Source organism: Salmo trutta, chromosome 18, assembly GCF_901001165.1.
Source record: "Salmo trutta chromosome 18, fSalTru1.1, whole genome shotgun sequence".
Taxonomy (NCBI): Eukaryota; Metazoa; Chordata; class Actinopteri; order Salmoniformes; family Salmonidae; genus Salmo; species Salmo trutta.
The window spans coordinates 24,091,614-24,114,046 of NC_042974.1; the positions used below are offsets into that span (position 1 = coordinate 24,091,614).

Genomic DNA, 22,433 nt, shown 5'->3' on the forward strand with positions numbered 1-22,433 from the left:
TGTCTTGAATAAACTGTGCTCTTAACAATTTAATCCAAGAGCCAGTCATTCCACTAACAACTTGATCCAACTGCCATTCAAAGCTGGATGTCACAACATCTCGCTACAGTAGGCCTATACAACCTAATCTAACTACGTCATCTCACAGACGTTTATCATGATAACGGTAAAAGTGATGACAGTTGTGAAGTAATGCCAACAGCCCAGCTAGCACATAACGTTCTGACAACAATATGTTTCTTAGAGCTTGGTAAGAGTGTGATTGTCCTATGGTTATTTTGCATGCAACCTTCAAACAATATTCTGGGAATGCTGCAGGATACCCAGCTAACACATAACGTTCTGACAACAATATGTTTCTTAGAGCTTGGTAAGAGTGTGATTGTCCTATGGTTATTTTGCATGCAACCTTCAAACAATATTCTGGGAATGCTGCAGGATACCCAGCTAACACATAATGTTCTGAGAACCATATGTTTCTTAGGTGGGAATTTCAGTACTTCAGCATAACGTTTCCTACAGGTTTTCTCATTGTTCTATTTAAAGTAATGATCTCAAATTCTTCCGAAAACATTAAGAAACAATGTTCTTCAGTGGTAATTTCAGTACTTCGGCATAATATTTTCTACAGGTTTTCTCATGGTTCTATTTAGTCATGTTCTCAGAACTTTCAGAGTACGTTAAGAAACAACAATCCTCTGTGGGAATTTCAGTACTTCAGCATAACATTTTCTGCAGGTTTCGTCATGGTTCTATTTAAAGTCATGTTCTATGAACATTAAGAAAACTTTTCATAAAAACCACAAGAAAACATTAGTAATGTTCAAATAACGTTCTAAGAATGTTATTTAAAAACATACATTCCATTCTCAGCGTCAACAAAACTCTCTTTATTGTTAAAGGAAAAATCCACCTAAAACCAATCATTCCTATAATTTACAGTATTGCATAACACTAACATGTGGGAACAATGTGTTTTTTTTTTAACACATTTTTCCTTTTTGCGTTATAATAAGGTTGGTGGCAAAATGTGAAAATCATTGTTGAAATCTGCTGCAGCTCAAGTTGACTACAAAAGGAAGCTAGCTACCAAACATAGCTACACACAATAATACCAAAGTCAATATCAGTATGTGAAGTAGCTAGTTAGCTGTAAAATCGCCTAAACAAACTGCACTATAAATTTAGCAGTCTACAATTTCACCATGTTCAACCTGCAGATCGATGTGCCTCACAGTGTGTGACATTCGCAACGGCACCATGCAATGCACCCTGGACGGAAGAGGCAGACAAATAGAAGAAATGTGTTAGACCCTCTGTTAAATTACACATTTCTCGAAGTAAGAATATCGCAAATTTTTTTATTAATGGCTTATTCGAGAGAAAAAACGAAAACAAATATAAAAAAAAAACGTTTTTAAAAAAGAGGAGAGTTTATAGCTAGCAATGATGTCGCGTTATGACATCAGCCAGTATTGAAATCAGACATGTATGACAGACGTTTTCGCGATCTAAAAGTCATATTCTTATTAACTTCCAGTAGTGAGAGCAGCTTTATCTCAAATCTACGTCATCCCAGACAAATTTCTACCTGCTCAGATGGCAATAGCTCAGATATACAGTACCAGTCAAAGGTTTGGACACAAATACTAATTCCGGGGTTTTTCTTTATTTTTACTATTTTCTACATTGTAGAATATTAGTGAAGACATCAAAACTATGAAATAACACATATGGAATCATTTAGTATCATGAGGTAGTCACCTGGAATGCATTTCAATTAACAGGTCTGCCTTGTTAAAAGTTAATTTGTGGAATTTCTTTCCTTCTTAATACGTTTGAGCCAATCAGTTGTGTTGTGACAATGTACGGGTGGTATACAGAAGATAGCCCTACTTTGTAAAATACCAAGTCCATATTATGGCAAGAACAGCTCAAATAAGCAAAGATAAACGACAGTCCATCATGACGTTAAGACATGAAGGTCAGTCAATGTGGAAAATGTCAAGAATTTAGACATTTTCTTCATGTGAGGTATCAAAAACCATCAAGCGCTATGATGAAACTGGCTCTCATGAGGACCACCACAGGAAAAGAAGACCCAGAGTTACCTCTGCTGCAGAGGATAAGTTCATTAGAGTTACCAGCTTCACAGAGTTTAAGTAACAGACACATCTCAACATCAACTGTTCAGTGGAGACTGTGTGAACCAGGCCTTCATGGTCGAATTTCTGCAAAGAAACCAATACTAAAGGACACCAATAAGAAGAGACTTTCTTGGTCCAAGAAACACGAGCAATGGACATTAGACCGGTGGAAATCTGTACTTTGGTCTGATGAGTCCAAAATGTAAGATTTTTGGTTCCAACCGCCATGTCTTTGTGAGACGCAGAGTAGGTGAACGGATGATCTCCCCATGTGTGGTTCCCAACATGAAGCATGGAGGAGTTGTGATGGTGTGGAGGTGGTGGTGACACTGTCGGTGATTTATTTAGAATTCAATGCACACTTAACCAGCATGGCTACCACAGCATTCTGCAGTGATACACCATCCTATCTGGTTTGCACTTAGTGGAACTATCTTTTTTTTTTCAACAGGTAAATAAAACATAGCCCTTATACATCCTGGAGGGGTTATTTGACCAAGAAGGAGAGTGATGGAGTGCTGCATCAGATGACCTGGCCTCCACAATCACCCGACCTCAACCCAATTGAGATGGTTTGGGATGAGTTGGACCGCAGAGTGAAGGAAAAGCAGCCAACAAGTGCTCAGCATATGTGGGAGCTCCTTCAAGACTGTTACTTCATGATTCCATATGTGCTATATCATAGTTTTGATGTCTTCACTATTATTCTATAATGTAGAAAATTGTTAAAAATAAAGAAAAATCCTTGAACGGGTAGATGTGTCCAAACCTTTGACTGGTATTGTACATTAAAAAATATTAAATGAACCAGGGAATCAATAGAACATCACTCAGAGATGCAAAAAAACAATACAACATTCAAAATAGGTGAATCTTTTCTTTAAATGTGTTCAGGTGTGTTGGCCGTGCCTACTAATTGGCCACACTTGATCTTAATGAGTGCTTGTTTCCTTTGAAACGATGTCTGTTTGAATAAACACAATTTAACAGCTTTTTATTAGTAAAAAAAACATGGCAAGCTAGCTCCATCCTGGTGGCGCAGTGGACTAATTCCATGGATGGAAAACAGAAGATCATAGGTTTGAATCTCACTGAAGCTGTGCAAAAAAAAAAAAATGGTTGCATGATTAATGCCTAAGCAGTAAACACAAACTAAGCTATCAGTGTTATTAAAAGCCTTATTGATACAATTATTTCAGAACGTTGTTTAATTACCTTCAAATAACCTATCATTTCTGTTCTCAGAAGGTTAATAAAACATCCCGGGAAAAATTTCAGGGAACCATAATAAAACGTTCTCAGAACCTCCCTGCAACCTAAATATTAACGTTCCCAGAACAGGCTAAATTTTCTACTTTTAAACTAGTTTTAGGTCCCAAGAAACAAAAAGACCGTTGTCACGCCCTGACCGGGTGAACTCAGGTGTTTTGGGTCAGGGTGGTTTATGTTGGGTGGTTTTCCTGTGTTTGTTTTCTGTTTTGCGTTGGAGCCTTGTGTTGGCTCTATTGGGGAGTATTTCTATGTTGGTTTCTGTCTTCCCAATCAGAGACAGCTGTCGCTAGTTGTCTCTGATTGGGATCTCATTTAAGTTCATTTTCCCCCACGCTGTTCGTGGGGAATTGTATTTGCATTGCTATTCGTAGCCTGTGAAGCTGTTTGTTCATGGTATCGTTTATTGTTTTGCTGGTTCACCGTTCTAATAAAAATGATGATGAACCAAACCTCCGCTGCGCCTTGGTCCCTCTATAACGACGAACGTTACAGAATTCCCCACCGAACCAGGACCAAGCAGCGGGAGGAAAAGGAGCGCGAGAGATGGGCTCGCGAGGGAAAGGAGTTCTGGACCTGGGAGGAGATCATGTCGGGGAAAGGACCCTGGCGGACGGACTCCCAGGTCGAGGAGGAAAAGCCAGCCGGTAGACGGAGTCGCAGGCGGCGGTCGAGGAGGCCCGGAAAACAGCCCCAAGAAAATTTTGGGGGGGGGCTAATGGGGTGGTCCGGTAGGGCAGAGGAAGAGCCCAGACCACTGCTCTCGTGGGGGATGACGGCGGAGGAAGAGACGAGGATGAGGCAGTTGATTGAGGACCTGCAGAGGGAAGATCTGGAGGAGGAGCCCTGGTATGCGGAGTTGCGCGCTGTGTCGCCAGTGCGCCCGCACAGCCCAGTGCGTCCGGTGGACAGACCCAGCACATGCCGTGCTAAGATGGGAATCCAGCCGGGACGAGTGGCTAAACCAGCTCCACGCTACAGGTCACCTATACGTGTTCACAGTCCTGTCTGGCCCGTCCCTGCTCCCCGCACCAAGCCCACGGTGCGTGTCCACAGTCCTGTCCGGCCCGTCCCTGCTCCCCGCTCCAGGCCACGGGAAGCGGAGTTGCGCGGTGTGTCGCCAGTGCGCCCGCACAGCCCGGTACGTCCGGTGGACATGCCCAGCACATGCCGTGCTAGGATGGGCATCCAGCCAGGACGAGTGGCTAAAAACCGGCTCCACGCTTCAGGGCACCAGTACGTGTTCACAGTCCTGTCTGGCCCGTCCCTGCTCCCCGCACCAGGTTAGTGGTGCGTGTCCCCAGTCCTGTCCGGCCCGTTCCTGCTCCCCGCACCAGGTTAGTGGTGCGTGTCCCCAGTCCTGTCCGGCCCGTTCCTGCTCCCCGCACCAGGTTAGTGGTGCGTGTCCCCAGTCCTGTCCGGCCCGTCCCTGCTCCCCGCACCAAGTCAGTGGTGCGTGTCCCCAGTCCTGTCCGGCCCGTTCCTGCTCCCCGCACCAGGTTAGTGGTGCGTGTCCCCAGTCCTGTCCGGCCCGTCCCTGCTCCCCGCACCAAGTCAGTGGTGCGTGTCCCCAGTCCTGTCCGGCCCGTCCCTGCTCCCCGCACCAGGTTAGTGGTGCGTGTCCCCAGTCCTGTCCGGCCCGTTCCTGCTCCCCGCACCAGGTTAGTGGTGCGTGTCCCCAGTCCTGTCCGGCCCGTTCCTGCTCCCCGCACCAAGTCAGAGGTGCGTGTTCCCAGTCCTGTCCGGCCCGTTCCTGCTCCCCGCACCAGGTTAGTGGTGCGTGTCCCCAGTCCTGTCCGGCCCGTCCCTGCTCCCCGCACCAAGTCAGTGGTGCGTGTCCCCAGTCCTGTCCGGCCCGTCCCTGCTGCCCGCACCAAACCAGTGGTGCATGTTCCCAGTCCGGCACGGCCCGGGTCCGGTCCACCGGTGCCCAATCCTGTTCCGGGCGACGGCTCCGCTCCAGAGCCTGGGCATGCCGCTCCACAGTGGTCCAGTCCGGGCCAGAGAGGTAGGGCTAAGGTGGAGGCGGGGGGGAGAACACGCCCGGGGCCAGAGCCTCCACCGAGGGTGAGGCGCCCACCCGGATTCCCCCCCCTAATAGACTTAAGTTTGGTGCGCCGGGAGTACGCACCGTTGAGGGGGGGGTACTGTCACGCCCTGACCGGGTGAACTCAGGTGTTTTGGGTCAGGGTGGTTTATGTTGGGTGGTTTTCCTGTGTTTGTTTTCTGTTTTGCGTTGGAGCCTTGTGTTGGCTCTATTGGGGAGTATTTCTATGTTGGTTTCTGTCTTCCCAATCAGAGACAGCTGTCGCTAGTTGTCTCTGATTGGGATCTCATTTAAGTTCATTTTCCCCCACGCTGTTCGTGGGGAATTGTATTTGCATTGCTATTCGTAGCCTGTGAAGCTGTTCGTTCATGGTATCGTTTATTGTTTTGCTGGTTCACCGTTCTAATAAAAATGATGATGAACCAAACCTCCGCTGCGCCTTGGTCCCTCTATAACGACGAACGTTACAACCGTCTGTTGAATCTGACAATTAATCCTGATTGTTGTACAGTCGTCTCAAATAAAACTGTGAAGGACCTCGGCGTTACCCTGTCATAAATACATTTGATTGATTGATGTTCTTGTCTGTCCTTAAAAAACATTATCTCTCTTTTGATGAACATATCAAGACTGTTTCAAGTACAGCTTTTTTCCATCTACGTAACATTGCAAAAATCTGAAACTTTCTGTCCAAAAATAACACAGAAAAATTAATCCATGCTTTTGTCACTTCTAGGTTAGACTACTGCAATGCTCTACTTTCCGGCTACCTGGATAAAGCACTGAATAAACTTCAGTTAGTTCTAAACACGGCTGCTAGAATCTTGACTAGAGCCAAAATATTTGATCATATTACTCCAGTGCTAGCCTCTCTACACTGGCTTCCTGTTAAGGCTAGGGCTGATTTCAAGGTTTTACTGCTAACCTACAAAGCATTACATGGGCTTGCTCCTACCTATCTTTCCGATTTGGTCCTGCCGCACATACCTACACGTACGCTACGGTCACAAGACGCAGGCCTCCTTACTATTCCCTAGAATTTCTAAGCAAACAGCTGGAGGCAGGGCATTTTCCTATAGAGCTCAATTTTTATGGAATTGTCTGCCTATCCATGTGAGAGACGTCTTGTGAGAAGTCTTTATTGAAGAGACATCTTTCAGTAGGTCCTATGATTGAGTGTAGTCTGGCCCAGGAGTGTGAAGGTGAACGGAAAGGCACTGTAGCAACGAACCGCCCTTGCTGTCTCTGCCTGGCCGGTTCCCCTCTCTCCACTGGGATTCTCTGCCTCAAAGCCTATTACAGGGGCTGAGTCACTGGTTTACTGGTGCTCTTCCATGCAGTCCCTAGGAGGGGTGCGTCACTTGAGTGGGTTGAGTCACTGACGTGATCTTCCTGTCCGGGTTGACACCCTCCCATTGGGTTCGTGCCATGGGGAGATCTTCGTGGGCTATACTCGGCCATGTCTCAGGATATTAAGTTGGTGGTTGAAGATATCCGTCTAGTGGTGTGGGGGCTGTGCTTTGGCAAAGTGGGTGGGGTTATATCCTGCCTGTTTGGCCCTGTCCAGGGGTATCGTCCTACGGGGCCAGTGTCTCCCGAGCCCTCCTGTCTCAGCCTCCAGTATTTATGCTGCAATAGTTTGTGTCGAGGGGCTAGGGTCAGTCTGTTATATCTGGAGTATTTCTCCTGTCTTATCCTGTGTCGTGTGAATTTAAGTATGCTCTCTCTAATTCTCTCTCTCTTTTTCTCTCTCTTTCTCCCTCTTTCTTTTTCTCGGAGGACCTGAGCCCTAGGACCATGCCTCAGGACTACCTGGCCTGATGACTCCTTGCTGTCCCCAGTCTACCTGCTCGTGCTGCTGCTCCAGTTTCAACTGTTCTGCCTGCGGCTATGGAACAATGACCTGTTCACCGGACGTGCTACCTTGTCCCAGACCTGTTGTTTTCAACTCTCTAGAGCAGTGGTTCTTAACCTTGTTGGAGGTACTGACCCCCACCAGTTTCATATGCGCATTCACCGAACCCTTCTTAATTGGAAAAATGGCTCTCTTCACCTTGAATTCAGCGAGCGTTGTGTTCTTGTATTGTCCATCTCCATGCAGCTTAAGGAAGTGTTCTCTTAGTTTTGCCGGTGCTAGACTAGAATTGCTCAACTTGGCATTGCAAATCATGCAGTTAGGACGCTGACTCTCATCACGTTCCGTTATACATGTGAATCCATATTGTACATATTCGTCCGACCACTTTCTTTTTTTGCTCGACATAGTTAGTATGAAGGGATTAAAATATTAAGAAAGAAATCACACGACGTACCATCACGACAGTCACAATTCGACTACTGAGCGCGCCAAATTCCCTGCAGCACAGATAGGCCAAGCGATGTTGCGTGATCACCTGCAGCCAATGATGGCCAAGCGGGGCGTGTCATCACGAATCATTTGAGTCGGGTGTGTGTCTTGACCTCCGCCGAACCCCTGAGACTGACTCACCGAACCCCTGGGGTTCGATCGAACCCAGGTTAAGAACCACTGCTCTAGAGACAGCAGGAGCGGTAGAGATACTCTCAATGATCGGCTATGAAAAGCCAACTGATATTTACTCCTGAGATGTTGACCTGTTGCACCCTCTACAACCACTGTGATTATTATTATTTATCATCTATGAACATTTGAACATCTTGGCCATGTTCTGTAATAATCTCCACCCGGCACAGCCAGAAGAGGACTGGCCACCCCTCACAGCCTGGTTCCTCTCTAAGTTTCTTCCTAGGTGACGGCCTTTCTAGGGAGTTTTTCCTAGCCACCATGCTTCTACACCTGCATTGCTTGCTGTTTGAAGTTTAAAGGCTGGGTTTCTGTACAGCACTTTGTGACATCAGCTGACATAATAATGGCTTTATAAATACATTTCATTGATTGATTGATGTTCTCGTCCGTCCTTAAAAAACATTATGTTTTACCAGTCAAGAAACGTATGGCTTTGTTCCCAGAACCAATGGGAAACCAAAAAGGTACGTTGCCACAACTTCCAAGCAACCAAATGTGCTTGCTGGGAGTGATGACAGTTGTGAAGTAAGGTAACAGTGATGCCAGTTGTGAAGTTAATGTATATTCTTTCCTACCTGGGCAGCCATTATGTTGACCTTCCTCTGATACGGCATCTCTATGTTCAGGTCTAGTCTCTGTTACTCTGTATGTAGACAGGGGCTTCTGGTCTCTCTGAAATTCCTCCCATGCATCTGAAGCTACAGGTCCACTGTGGTGCAGGTTGCCATTCAGGTCGACATGACCATGCCGGGGTGCGTCCCTCTCCTCCCCTCTCCAGCCAGCAGCACTCAGGGGTGAGGTGGATGCCCTTTGCCAAGGCTTTGATGGTGACTCTTCATTAGAGCCTCTGCATGTGGCACACCAGCAGCCAGAGAGAGAAAGAGAGGGAGACCGAGATCACAACACAACAGTCAGCAAGTCACAGCTAGCCACAACCATCACAGCCACACACAGACAACTAGACAGACACATAACAAACACAGACAAAAGCACAAAGAACTCAGACAAGCACAGACAACTTTCTTAGACAAAACACAGGGAACTTCGACAAAACACACTAATTCAATAAAACAGAACGCAGACTACAAGAGCTCAGACTGAAAAGTAATTGAAACATCAGACCGTATTTAGACACAACATAAACAATGCAGACAAAATAGTGAGAATAACAACTCAGTCAATATGAAAACACAGACAAATAATCATATTATGAGTAATCTAGACATACAATTGAGACTAGAACACTACCACACAGGCATAATCAAAATAGTTAATTAGGCCAACACATGTGAATGAATCAAAACAAACCAATCAATAATTAGCTATCAAAACAAACAAATCAACCCTTAGTGGCTCCTTTAGCAGCTTCCTGACAACTGAGGTTGAGTTGTCCAAAACGGTTTGTATCCAAAGCAGAGTGTTCCAGCAGCATCAGGACTTCTCCAATGACCTACCCTGGGGTGACAGTCTAATCCAGTTTACAGTCTAGAAGTCCCACTCAGAGGAGAGTATCTGTCTATTCGTCTGTCTGTCCATCCAAGGCTGTGATGTCTGTCTGTCTCATTACCACAGAAGATTAAAGGTTCTCTCAACACACTGCCCCATGTGTTAAGAGCATGGCAACCATGGGAAAAGCTGCACATCTCCTCAACACACTCTCATGTGCCCCTCCATCTGTCTTTGTCTACAGATTAGTTAACAAAAAGGGGCAAGTCCTTATTTCACCTTTTCCTTCATTTATGTACACTCCTCCAGGATCTTTAAGATTGTTTCAAAGACAAGGCAGGAAGAACCATAAGTAGCTCATCAATGGTGCCAAGCCAATATTCTTGAGACAAACAAATACACGAGATGAGCTATTACCACAGGGACATTTCTTGCTGGAAAAAAAAGGAGCGACCGGAAGTGTGTCTGAAGTGAATCTTCTGTGAATGCTGATTATGAGTGGAGTGTCTGAGTGTGTGTGTGTGTGTGTGTGTGTGTGTGTGTGTGTGTGTGTGTGTGTGTGTGTGTGTGTGTGTGTGTAAGGGGGGAGGGGTGGTAGACTCTAAATGGTTTACTGTTGTTGAGGACTCACATGAGCGAAATTAAAATTCTAAACACAAACACCGCCAATTTTGGGCTTCTCCCCTGCTCATAGAGACAAACTAAACTTGTTGACTGGATAAGCTTGTTGACTGGATAAGCTTGTTGACAGAGAATACTTTTGAGGAGAGCAAAATCCTTCTGATACTATTGACAGTCAGCTAAAGACAGTTTTATAACACAGGCATTATTGTTTGCTTAACCAAGTGCCACGTCCTGACCAGCAGATGGAGCTGTTGTAGTAGTTTTTGGGTCAGGATGTGGCAGTCTTGTGTGTGTGAATGTTCTGTGTTGGTCTTGTGACTCCTGATCAGGAACAGCTGGGGATCGTTGTTCCTGATTGGGAGTCATATATGTAGGATTATGTTTGTCACTTGGTTTTGTGGGTAGTTGTTCTTGCACTGTGTTTTTGTATGCCTGTGAGACTGGTCCTGTCGTGAGTATCATTTAGTGTATTGTTTTTCCAGTGGATGCCTTACTCCTCTTTTTTTGAATTAAAAGAAAATGAGTATCCACAACTCTGCTGCATTTTGGTCCTCTCTACAACACCACGACATAATCTGTGACACCAAGAGTGTAACTTAAAGTGTTGTCCAAAAGAACAGGATCAGTGATTGCTAATGCTTTCTGTCTATATAAATGAGTGTGACTTTCTTTTTCACTTGTACCGTTTATCTTGTTAGGCTTCTGTTATTGAGAGAAGACCTGTGTTTGTATCACCAATAAAACAGGCAATCATTGACATACTCACAGAGAGAATTGGCTGTAGTTGATCACACAATGTAGCACTCCCAATAAGTCCTCATCCCAGTAAAGGTCACAGAACTTCTCTTTCACAACATTGCAGAACGTCTGGTACTGTAGGTCCTTCAGAGACAAGATATACTCCCCTTTGAACACAAACATGAGAGACAGAAAGTTTGTCATACAAGTTCACAGCAGTGATCATGTATTTAATGACACAACTGTAGTATCTCTCTACAAACCAATTAACCGAACCAAATCCACCAGGGGGAAAAAACAGAGATAGTAGGCTACTAGCCTGATGCCATATCTGTTTGTTCTGTCTTACCAACTGGCGTGACGAGAACCGTAGGAATTGGCAAAACAGCCTAAACAGATCTGGGACCATAAGCTAAATGTGACGTTAGAGAGAGTGAATATTCATCTCTATGTTACTTACCCATTGCTAGATTCTCCAAGCCATTCTGCAGATAGCCATCAAAGGCAAACTCTGCCCTGAGCAGGCCAATAACTTCCTGTAAGGAAGGGTGCATCAGATGGGAGTCTCCCTGAGGAGGTCCATGGGACTCTGATAGGGGTTCATCCTCACGTTCTCCTGTCTTTGGACCTTCCTCTCCATTATGGGGCTGGGACATTGACACTAAGGAGTCCAAGGGTATGCTGCAAGCGCTTCCATTAAGGCAAGACAGCAGGGGTTCAGCTCCCTGACCAGGGGTCAGATGGTCTCTAGGTCCCCCTGGATGTGTAGGTTGACCCTGGAAGAAGCTGGAGCTTGAGGTCAGGGGCAGATTGAGCTCCAGTCCATGGAGGGACTCAGCGACTGTTATCTGCACCGGCACCAGGGTTAGGTCCCCTGTTAGTGGGTCATGTCGCAAGAGGAAGTTGTTGAAAACACCACCACCAGTCAGATGAGAGCAGGATGACAATTGGCAAGAGGAAGACAAAGACAATTGGGTGGTCAGTTCGGGGGAGGCGGGAGGTGGAGAGTTGACCAATGTCCTGCTGCTGCTGGAGGCAGTGAAGGAGGAGTGACGTGTGACCACATTCTTTTGATTGACAGGGCTATCCTGTCCGTTGTCCTGTAGGTCTCTATCTGACTGAGGTAGGGGTAGGTCTTCAAGGTGTAAGGGGGTTTCTGGGTGCTTGGCCTCTTGCACAGGCTGGATCTCACTGCCTCTTGTGACTTCACTTATAGTTCTGCAACACAACATGTGATAATTCAAAATGCATTCTTGAAATCAGTGAACAAATGGAATGACATTTCAATAATCAATAAATAAACTATGGTTGGATCCATCTTTCAAAGACATCAATGGTGCTTGAAATAATGCCATGACTGGTACCTTATCTCCATAGAAAGGAAGCAAACTGCTTTCCCCTCAATGTCTGAAGCAGACAGGGGAGTTTCTTCCTCAGTGTCCCCCTCCCTGGTCAGGACGATGGGGGTGAAGTGTGTGGCAGGGGAGGTGAAGGCCTCTGGAAGCTGGGGGGCTCCACTGATTGGATAGCTATGGGGAACAGGGCCAGGTACGGGAGCCAATCGGCTCTCAGTAGCCATGGGCACAAACCCTACACACAGTTACAACAACCACAGTTAAAATATCTGTATGTAGATGTACTGATAGTAAGGTCAACAAAATCGCTTGAGCATAATGTCTGAAAAGAATAATGAATCATACCACTCATGATGTGTGTTGATTCCTGACTTGAGCTTCCTCTACTGTCCAATCCATTCTGATCCTCTGCATCAATGTCCTTTGTGAGTGGCTGAAAGGTAAGGGAGTTATCCTCGACAGACAAGAATGGAATAGCAATGTGTCCTCCCGATCACTTTCAATGGGCAGTATGTGTCTCACTACCCCTTTCAAACAGTTTCTACAGTCCCAGCTAGTACATTGTATTCCATGGAAGTTGTGGGAACGTACATTTTTGGTTTCCCATTGGTTCTGGGAACGAAGCCATAAGTTTCCTGACCGGTAAAAGTTTCCTGACCAGTCTCAACGTGAACAGTGAAGAGGCGACTCCGGGATGCTGGCCTTCTAGGCAGACTTCCTCTGTCCAGTGTCTGTGTTCTTTTGCCCATCTTAATCTTTTCTTTTTTATTGGCCAGTCTGAGATATGGCTTTTTCTTTGCAACTCTGCCTAGAAGGCCAGCATCCCGGAGTCGCCTCTTCACTGTTGACTTTGAGACTTGTGTTTTGCGGGTACTATTTAATGAAGCTGCCAGTTGAGGACTTGTGGGGTGTCTGTTTCTCAAACTAGACACTCTAATGTACTTGTCCTCTTGCTCAGTTGTGCACTGGGGACTCCCACTCCTCCTTCTATTCTGGTATACAGCATTGTACGGGATCTTTAGTTTCTTGGCAATTTCTCCCATGGAATAGCATTCATTTCTCAGAACAAGAATAGACTGACGAGTTTCAGAAGAAAGGTCTTTGTTTCTGGCCATTTTGAGCCTGTAATCGAACCCACAAATGCTGATGCTCCAGATAATTAATAAGTCTAAAGAAGGCCAGTTTTATTGCGTCTTTAATCAGGACAACAGTTTTCAGCTGTGCTAACATAATTGCAAAAGGGTTTTCTAACGATCAATTAGCCTTTAAAAATGAAAAACTTGGATTAGCGAACACAACGTGCCATTGGATCACAGGAGTGATGGTTGCTTATAATGAGCCTCTGTACGCCTATGTAGATATTCCATAAAAAATCTGACGTTTCCAGCTACAATAGTCATTTACAACATTAACAATGTCTACGCTGCATTTCTGATCAATTTGGTGTTATTTTAACAGGCAAAAAATGTTATTTTCTTTCAAAATCAAGGACATTTCTAAGTGACCACAAACTTTGAACAGTAGTGTACATACGGTCACTGTGGGGATGACATCATCGATGTACTTACTGATTAAGCCAATGAATGATGTGGTGTACTCCTCAAAGCAATCGGAGGAATTCCAGAACATATTCCATGTCTGTTCTAGCAAAACAGTCCTGTAGCTTAGCATCTGCTTCATCTGACCACTTTTTTTAATGATCTAGTCACTGGTGCTTGCTGCTTTCATTATTGCTTGTAAGCAGGAATCAGGAGGATAGAATTATGGTCAGATTTGCCAAATGGAGGGCGAGGGAGAGCTTTGTATGCGTCTCTGTGTGTGGAGTAAAGGTGGTCTAGAGTTTTTTTCCCTCTGGTTGCACATTTAACATGCTGATAGAAATGAGGTAAAACAGATTTAAGTTTCCCTGCATTAAATTCCCCGGCCACTATGAGCGCCGCCTCTGGATGAGCGTTTTCCTGTTTGCTTATTGCGGAATACAGCTCATTGAGTGCGGTCTTAGTGCCAGCATCGGTCTGTGGTGGTATGTAGACAGCTACGAAAAATACAGATGAAAACTCTTTAGTTAGATAGTGTGGTCTACAGCTTATCATAAGATACTCTACCTCAGGCGAGCAAAACCTCAAGACTTCCTTAGATATCGTGCACCAGCTGTTGTTTACAAATATACTTAGTCCGCCCCCCTTGTCTTACCAGACGTCGCTGTTCTATCCAGCCAGCTGTATGTTGATAATGTTGTCGTTCAGCTAAGACTCCGTGAAGCATAAGATATTACAGTTTTTAATGTCCCGTTGGTAGTTTAATCTTCCTCGTATGTCATCGATTTTATTTTCCAATGATTGCATGTTAGCTCGTAGAATGGAAGGCAGTTGGGGTTTATTCAATCGCCTACGAATTCTCAGAAGGCAGCCTGACCACCGTCCTCTTTTTCTCTTCACACTAATGAAGGGGATTTGGGCCTGTCCCCGGGAAAGCAGTATGTCCTTTGAATGTTAGTAATGTGTTCTTGTGTTTTTTATGGAAAGTTTTCTTAATGTCCTGAGAACATGACTTTAAATAGAACCATGAGGAAACCTGTAGGAAACATTATTCTGAAGTACTGAAATTCCCACAGAAGAATGTTATTTGTTAACGTTCTCTAAACTTTCCCAGTGTCAAACCAGTTGGAGAACATTCCTAGAACATTACCAAAATGTTTTATTAAATGTAACCAGGTTTGAACTTTTAGGAAACGCTCTGTTAAAGTAATGAAATACCAATAAAATAACATTGTTTTGTCAAGTTCCTTAAATGTGCTGAGGATGTTCCAAATCCAAGCAACTATCCTGCAACATTCCCTGAACGTTGTGGGAAGGTTGTATGCAAAATAACCATAGTACAACCACACTCTCACCATGCTCTAAGAAAAATTTGGTTCTCAGAACATTATGTGGTATCTGGGGTAGTGCAATGGAGTGGTACCGGGTGGACTCTGTTGATCAGCTTTGTCCACACTGTCTCAGCGTTCGTTCCTTGGCATGATAGATAATCACGACAGCTCTGTAACAGCAGAAACATAATGAAACACATGAACATCTGTTACCTCAGCACCTAAGCTACTTCATTCATTCACTTATTTATTCATTCATACCTTTGTTCATCAAATCAAACTTTATTTAAAGTGCATTTAAAATTGCAACACACTTTACAGTAAAGACATTTTGCTAATTTGTTCATTCATACACTTTATTTAATTCACCAGGATAGTCCATTCAGTAACAATTGCCACTGCTTTCCTACAAATACTTTAATTTCAAAGTGAGATAATTGAATTATTAGTAGTTTCAATACAATCACTTTCACAAATTAAAAGGTGAACAGTACAATATTTTGTCAGGATTGCTGTCCATTAAAATGCAAAGATGTTACATACGTAAATAGTGTTACTAACACATTGATCAAAAGAAGAATAGATAGATGTGCTTTCAATAGAGTGGTTGACAGCTGAAACTATTAATACCTTTTTAGCTATGACAATGGAAGGTCTCTCGAAGGGCGTCTTCTTGGCCATCTCCAGCAGCAGCCTCTTCAACTTCCTGGGCATAGCAAGTTTTTGGTTGGCTGACAGATTGAACTTGGCAGTGGCCCATAGGATGGCAGCCACCCCATAGACACAGGCCTGAACATACAGACAGATGAAACCCACTTAATCAGTATTCAGAAACGTCTACTTGATGGAAAAAAACATTTATTTAAAAAAATGATAGTCAGAAGTTGAGGCAAACCTTTTCAGTTACGATTCCATGCTCCTGGAATTCAGGGGCCAGATAAAATGCATCACAGGATCCTACAATAACATTCATGTTGAATTATTGAATGTGATAACATTTCAAAGAAATATTGCCTCAGACACTTTGCTCAAGAGCACTTTTGAATATTTTAAGTCAAAACAGTTGTAAATAAACAGAGACAAAGAATATATGGAAAGTGCTGAAGTAACTTTATCATTCCAGACAGAGACAATTGCTGACTACTGTGGATAAGCAAAAAGAGCCATACCTGTGTTTTTAGGTTTCAAGAAGAGAACTTCTCCCTCACAACCCACGTACATTGTGTCCAAGCATAAGTATGCTTTCAGAGAGGAAATAAAGAAAAGGAAGAAGAAAGAACAGTAGGCCTTAGAGGTTAATACATTTGTAAAATGTATGTCAAACTGAACAAAGTTCTGAATGATTCATTGCCACTGCCATATTGACGTTTCTCATAATAATTTAATCAACAGAAAAGTGGTTTACAGAGACCAGAGAAGGTGAGGGATTGGATGCTTACGGCTTAGTAAATAATGTAATTGGTTTACACAGAGCAGAGTATCAGTGGCGGGTAGACAGATGTGTCACTAACCTGGGTAGTCTATGTACGTCTGCAGTGTTGAGAGGCAGGTATGACACAGGGCCCATAGCTCATTAACAGACAATCTCTGCCCACTCCGTGTGAGTAGATCCCTCAGAGAGATCCACTATGTCACAATCAATCACAAACACTGTTAACATCTCCCTCCCTCCCAAAGGGCACACTACAGTAGAAAAATAAGTGCCAGTTTCCTTGACCCAGATTAAGCCTATTCCTGGACTAAAAAGCATGCTCAATAGAAAATCACCACTGAAAGTGCTTTTTAGTCCAGAAATAGGCTTAATCTGGGCTGGGAAAATCAGCCTGAAGAGTTGAAACAAGGCATTTTCTGAAACTAAGGCATGTAAATCTATGTACAGTGCATTCGGAATGTATTAAGACCCCTTTACTTTTTCCACATTTTGTTACCTTACAGCCATATTCTAAAATATCCCTCATCAATCTACACATAATACCCCATAATGACAAAGCAAAAACAGGTTTAGAAATTTGTGCAAATGTATTATTTAAAAAAAAACTTAAATACCACATTTACATAAGTATTCAGACTCTTTACTCAGTACTTTGTTGAAGCACCTTTGGCAGCGATTACAGCCTCGAGCCTTCTTGGGTATGACACTAGAAGCTTGGCAAACCTGTATTTGGGGAGTTTCTCTAATTCTTCTCTGTAGATCCTCTCAAACTCTGTCAGGTCGGATGGGGAGTATCGCTGCACAGCTATTTTCAGGTCTCTCCAGAGATGTTTGATCGGGTTCAAGTTTGGGATCTGGCTGGGCCACTCAAGGACATTCAGAGACTGGTCCCAAGGCCACTCCTGCGTTGTCTTGGTTATGTGCTTAGGGTCGTTGTCCTGTTGGAAGGTGAACCCTCACCCCAGTCTGAGGTCCTGAGTGCTCTAGAGCAGGTTTTCAACAAGGACCTCTCTGTACTTTGCTCAGTTCATCTTTGCCTAGATCCTGACTAGTCTCCCAGTCCCTGCTGCTGAAAAACATCCCCACAGCATGATGCTGCCACCACCATACTTCCCCGTAGGGATGGTGCCAGGTTTCCTCTTTTGGCAAACTCCAAGCGGTCTGTCATGTGCCTTTTACTGAGGAGTGGCTTCTGTCTGGCCACACTACCATAAAGGCCTGAATGGTGGAGTACTGCAGAGATGGTTGTCCTTCTAGAACGTTCTCCCATCTTCACAGAGGAACTCTGGATCTTGTTCACCTGCCTGACCAAGCCCCTTCTCCCCTGATTGCTCAGTTTCCCCAGATATGTGCCTCGCCACAATCCTGCCTCAGAGCTCTACGGACAATTCCTTCAACTTCATGGCTTGGTTTTTGCACTGACATGCACTGTCAACTCTGGGACCTTATATAGACAGGTGTGTGCCTTTCCAAATCATGTCCAATTAATTGAATTTGCCACAGGTGGACTCCAATCAAGTTGTAGAAACATCTCAAGGTTGATCAATTGAAACAGGATGCACCCGAGCTCAATTTCGAGTCTCATAGCGAAGGGTCTGAATAACTATGTAAATAAGGTATTTATGTTTTACATTTTTAATACATTTGCAAAAAACATCTAAAAACCTGTTTAGACTGATGAGGATTTTTTTTTAAATTAAATACGTTTTAGAATAAGGCAGTAACATAACTAAATGTGGAAATAGTCAAGGGGTCTGAATACTTTCCGAATGCACTGTAGATGTTCAAAGCAGATCAATTGAACTCACCTCATCTTGTGATTCTTCATTGAGGCACAGCATGCTTTTAGTCATGTGATTATTTGGAGTGTAAATGTTTGAGTTTAAAGTCACGTTGCAGGCAGAGTCAACCGACACTTCTGGGTCTTGAGCTGGGCGGGACAAAGTGGGATCATCATGTGTTCCACTTTGACCGTCTGAATCTGTTTTACCACCACATATGGGCATGTGAGAATGTCTGTCCCCTTCTGACATTTCACTGTCTCTCACTGAGCCCCATTGCTTGGAGTCACTGCACTCATAAGGGGCTGTCTCTCTATCCCCTCTCTTGCTCCAAACAGACCCGTGCCCAATGCATTCCTCAGCTCCTATCTCCGTGAGGTCCGATACATTGACACTGATATCCTCGTGGGGCGTGGGAGGGAGTGTGGGGGGATTATTGGAGTCTGGGACAGAGCAGGAACGATTCAGAACCCCCCTTACCCTCCCAGCCCTCTCCTGAGCCCTCCTGCGTACAGGGGAACTGTTCTGAGATCTGCTATCCAACTGCGAACCAAACATGTCCTCCTCTATGACACATCCATCCTCTTCCACATCCCCCATACCATCAGCCCACAGGGTGGAGTCCCAGGCCCCACATACGTGATGCCGGAGAGTTCCGTTGGGGTCGTTTGGGTCTGGATTCTCAGCCGTGGTCTCTGAGACAATGCACTGGTCTTTGAAGCTACTGTCCTCAGAGCTGATACTCTTGTGGAGCTGCCAGTTGGGTTTGGGCTGCTGCCATCGAGCCTCCCAAGAACCATCCCACCCATCTGTGGATGGTGGATGGATACACAGTTAGTATAGTTATGGCCACAGCGGACTACAATAGAAATTGATGTTTGAATAGAAATACACAAAAGATATCTCATGCCTAAAGGCAAACCTTGAAATGTTGCAACGGATTCGATTGACAGGACTCTTCTTCCTATAGAAGAGAGTTTCCGGCACAGGGCTGTGGAAGAGGTATGTTCTAGCTTTTCCTCTGCAACGGATAGGATGTCCTGAGGGCGAGATACATATAATATTGTAGCTATATTAGCTAACACAAACATACGTATTCTATGACGCAACTTGTCTTTATTACGTTTCATTTCATCGTTGATGCTTCAATGTTGAGGACTCAGTGTTGAAACAGTTTATTATGTTTCCCAAAAGAAAATACATCCTGTAACTGTAACTTAATGTTAAAGTTTTATCCCCTGTGTAGAATTCTGGTTTCATGCATGACTGTAACATCATCAATTTTTTATGCTTTTCCCTATCTGCATTGCACTGTCATTGCTCTTCCACACAGTGCTGCTCATGTTCACTGTCTGTGCACATCTACAGTATTACAGTTGCATATCAGTTTGTCATGTCTCTTGTATCTGGTTGCCAAAGGGTCTATAGTAGGCCTATTACTATTCATACTACTATTGATAGTGCTATCATTACTACTTGAGAGAAAATCCATTCTGATATTTCTTACACCATATTACCTGTAATAATTTGTATAATAAGAGTGTAAAGACAGCACTCCATTAAAGGTCATCCATGATGGTGACCTTACCTGGGGGTGTGGCCTGTCCTCCGGCCCCTCCTCCTGCATCTGCTCCAGCAGTCTCTGAATCTCCTCCCCCAGCTCTGCCTCCAGTTCTGGCTCAATGACAAAGTCCAGCGCAGCAGAGAGGGTGGAACCTAGAGAGTACATGTGTCCCTGGAGGAGACACAGAGAGTCATTGACCTTAAACTGACCCCTAGAACCGGACACATGCAATTGTTTATCATAAAATATATCGACTAGACACTGCTTAGACATGTTGACACTGCTTGGACATGTTTGCCTTCAACCACATGGGATTTAGAACATAAAATATGTGTCATTTATGATCTCATGTCAGCGCCTTGTGTACCAAACAAACAGCCATAAAGCACTACTGTATCCCGTGATCACTGTAACCTCAAATTATTAGTATATGTAGCTTTGTCCTTTGGGCAACTCTGTGGGGTCTTACTGGAAACCGAGCCTAGTTGGCATGCTGTTGGTTGAGGAAGTAATTCATCAGGCCATTAAGAAGTAAATAAAGCTGCAGCAGGCCAGGCCAAGACCAGGGCCAAGTTGCTCCCTCATTTGACCACCCTCAGATGAATCATGTCTGACAGGCAATGTATTCTGGGGCCTTATCTAACAAACACATAATCATCCCTCTATATTGCCTTGGATCTCATCTCATTGGATGAAAGGCTGCAATACCAGGAGTCAGTGGAGATGAAATTACAGCGCATATATGGGAATTTCACCAGAGCCTGTCTCTTTGTATGCCGTGAGAGTTCCCTTTTCTTGTGCTTTACTTGGGGGAATGGAGCTCTTTGTTGCAATTATGGCTTACTTGTTGGCTCCTGAAAGAATCTGAACTAGGTGTTTTGTATGCCAAATCTCAGACAAGATACAAGATTCCAACCAATTAAAAGGAATGTGACCCGTACTTATGTGTTGGATATGGGAAAGGCAAAAGATCCAGATCTCAAAGTGTGAGACATAACAAAAATAGTTAGCTGAAGCCTCTCTAAGTCAAAATGTCTGTCTCACATAAACAGAGCCAACATGTTAAATCCACCAGCTGCGGTAAGGACATGTTTAGTTCCTGTTGTGTGTACAAGCAGGTCCCAGCGATAGAAATAGAATTACTATAATTAATGGCATATATTGGAAGACCAGATAAATTAGACAAACATAGACACACAATGGTTTATTTAGTACTCAATGACACACACATTAAACCTGCAATTGATCAACTGATAAATGTAGTCTAGGCAAGAAATCAATTTATAGGGCTACATGGTTACAATGAGTGACAACGCAGAGGGAGAAATTACAGAGAGGGAGTGAGGGAGATCTGAATTAGAATAAGTGAACGCGAGAGAGAAGAGAAAGAGATTATTCTTTATTTATTTTCCCCCCTTATTAGCTCTGACTTTGCTTATAGCTACAGTACTTTATTGAGGGAAAAGATGTACTTACTATGACTGCGATATGTGGTTGTCCCACCTAGCTATCTTAAGATGAATACACTAACTGTAAGTCGCTCTGGATAAGAGCGTCTGCTAAATGGCTCAAATGTAAAAGTAAATGTAACGAGTTAATGAGACAGAATGAGAGCGATAATAAAAGAGAGTGAAATCCTTTCTTAGTGAGACATATTGTTATCTTCTGTATTTGCTGCTAAACATAGAGAGGATTTAGATTTCTTTGATTTCTCCCATGTTTGTTTTGAGCATCTGCTATAGTGAGAGGCAATACAGACTGCGAAGTAGCCATTCATAGTGAAATAATCCACTTACCTCAAAGGTACTGCCAGTCTTGTCAAACTCTGGAGGTATAAACGATCCCTCAGGATCATCTGCAAGACAAACATACAAAAGTATATCTATTTTTTCTTTAAAAAAGTATATCTAAAGTCTTTTAAGAACAAATTCTTATTTACAATGATAGCCAACCGGGGAACAGTGGGTTAACTGCCTTGTTCAGGGGCAGAAGGACAGATTTTTACCTTGTCAACTCGGGGATTTGATCAAGCAACCTTTCGGTTACTGTCACAACGCTCTAACCACTAGGCTATCTGCCTGAGTGTGTAATACATTTTTTATTATATGTGGTGTTGGTAGGCCTACTGTCCCTCAAAAATATGATGAAGGCGCTAAGCCAATGAAACCACTTGTAACCAGTCAGTCATCGACCTAATTCAGTCCAGCAGAAATAGCACACAACAATACAGCTCGTTAAAATGTTTAATAAATGTGTTATTACATGTGGTGTTGGTATCGGTCTAAATTGACAATATGGGGCCTATTACAAAACCATGTGCTAAGCCACAAAACATTAAGAACACCTGCTCTTTCCATGACAAAGGGTTTTTCACGTTCAACGGTTTCCTGTGTGTATCAAGAATGGTCCACCACCCAAAGGTCATCCAGCCAACATGACACAACTGTGGGAAGCATTGGAGTCAACATGGGCCAGCTTCCCTGTCAAACTATTTAGAAACAACTCAATATTAGGAAAGGTGTTCCTAATGTTTGTAAACTCAGCAAAAAAAGAAACGTCCTCTCACTGTCAACTGCGGTTATTTTCATTCAGCAAACTTAACATGTGTAAATATTT

The 22,433-nt window shown here is 43.9% G+C and overlaps 1 protein-coding gene across 3 annotated transcripts in view; it reads right to left on the minus strand.

The window, feature by feature from the left end:
* LOC115153050 (kinase non-catalytic C-lobe domain-containing protein 1) overlaps positions 1–22,433 on the minus strand; it is an 80,822-nt gene that overhangs the window by 43,923 nt on the left and 14,466 nt on the right. For all 3 annotated transcript variants that reach the window (XM_029698082.1, XM_029698080.1, XM_029698083.1), the window contains exons 3-16: positions 21,614–21,672; positions 19,842–19,988; positions 19,176–19,293; positions 18,281–19,062; positions 16,552–16,666; positions 16,210–16,281; positions 15,936–15,997; positions 15,671–15,829; positions 15,133–15,210; positions 12,517–12,604; positions 12,181–12,406; positions 11,277–12,034; positions 10,845–10,983; positions 8,584–8,855 (exon numbers count right to left, since the gene is read on the minus strand). In XM_029698082.1, the coding sequence (XP_029553942.1) occupies positions 8,584–8,855; positions 10,845–10,983; positions 11,277–12,034; positions 12,181–12,406; positions 12,517–12,604; positions 15,133–15,210; positions 15,671–15,829; positions 15,936–15,997; positions 16,210–16,281; positions 16,552–16,666; positions 18,281–19,062; positions 19,176–19,293; positions 19,842–19,988; positions 21,614–21,672 (3,075 nt within the window). The remainder of the gene's footprint in view (positions 1–8,583; positions 8,856–10,844; positions 10,984–11,276; positions 12,035–12,180; positions 12,407–12,516; positions 12,605–15,132; positions 15,211–15,670; positions 15,830–15,935; positions 15,998–16,209; positions 16,282–16,551; positions 16,667–18,280; positions 19,063–19,175; positions 19,294–19,841; positions 19,989–21,613; positions 21,673–22,433) is intronic.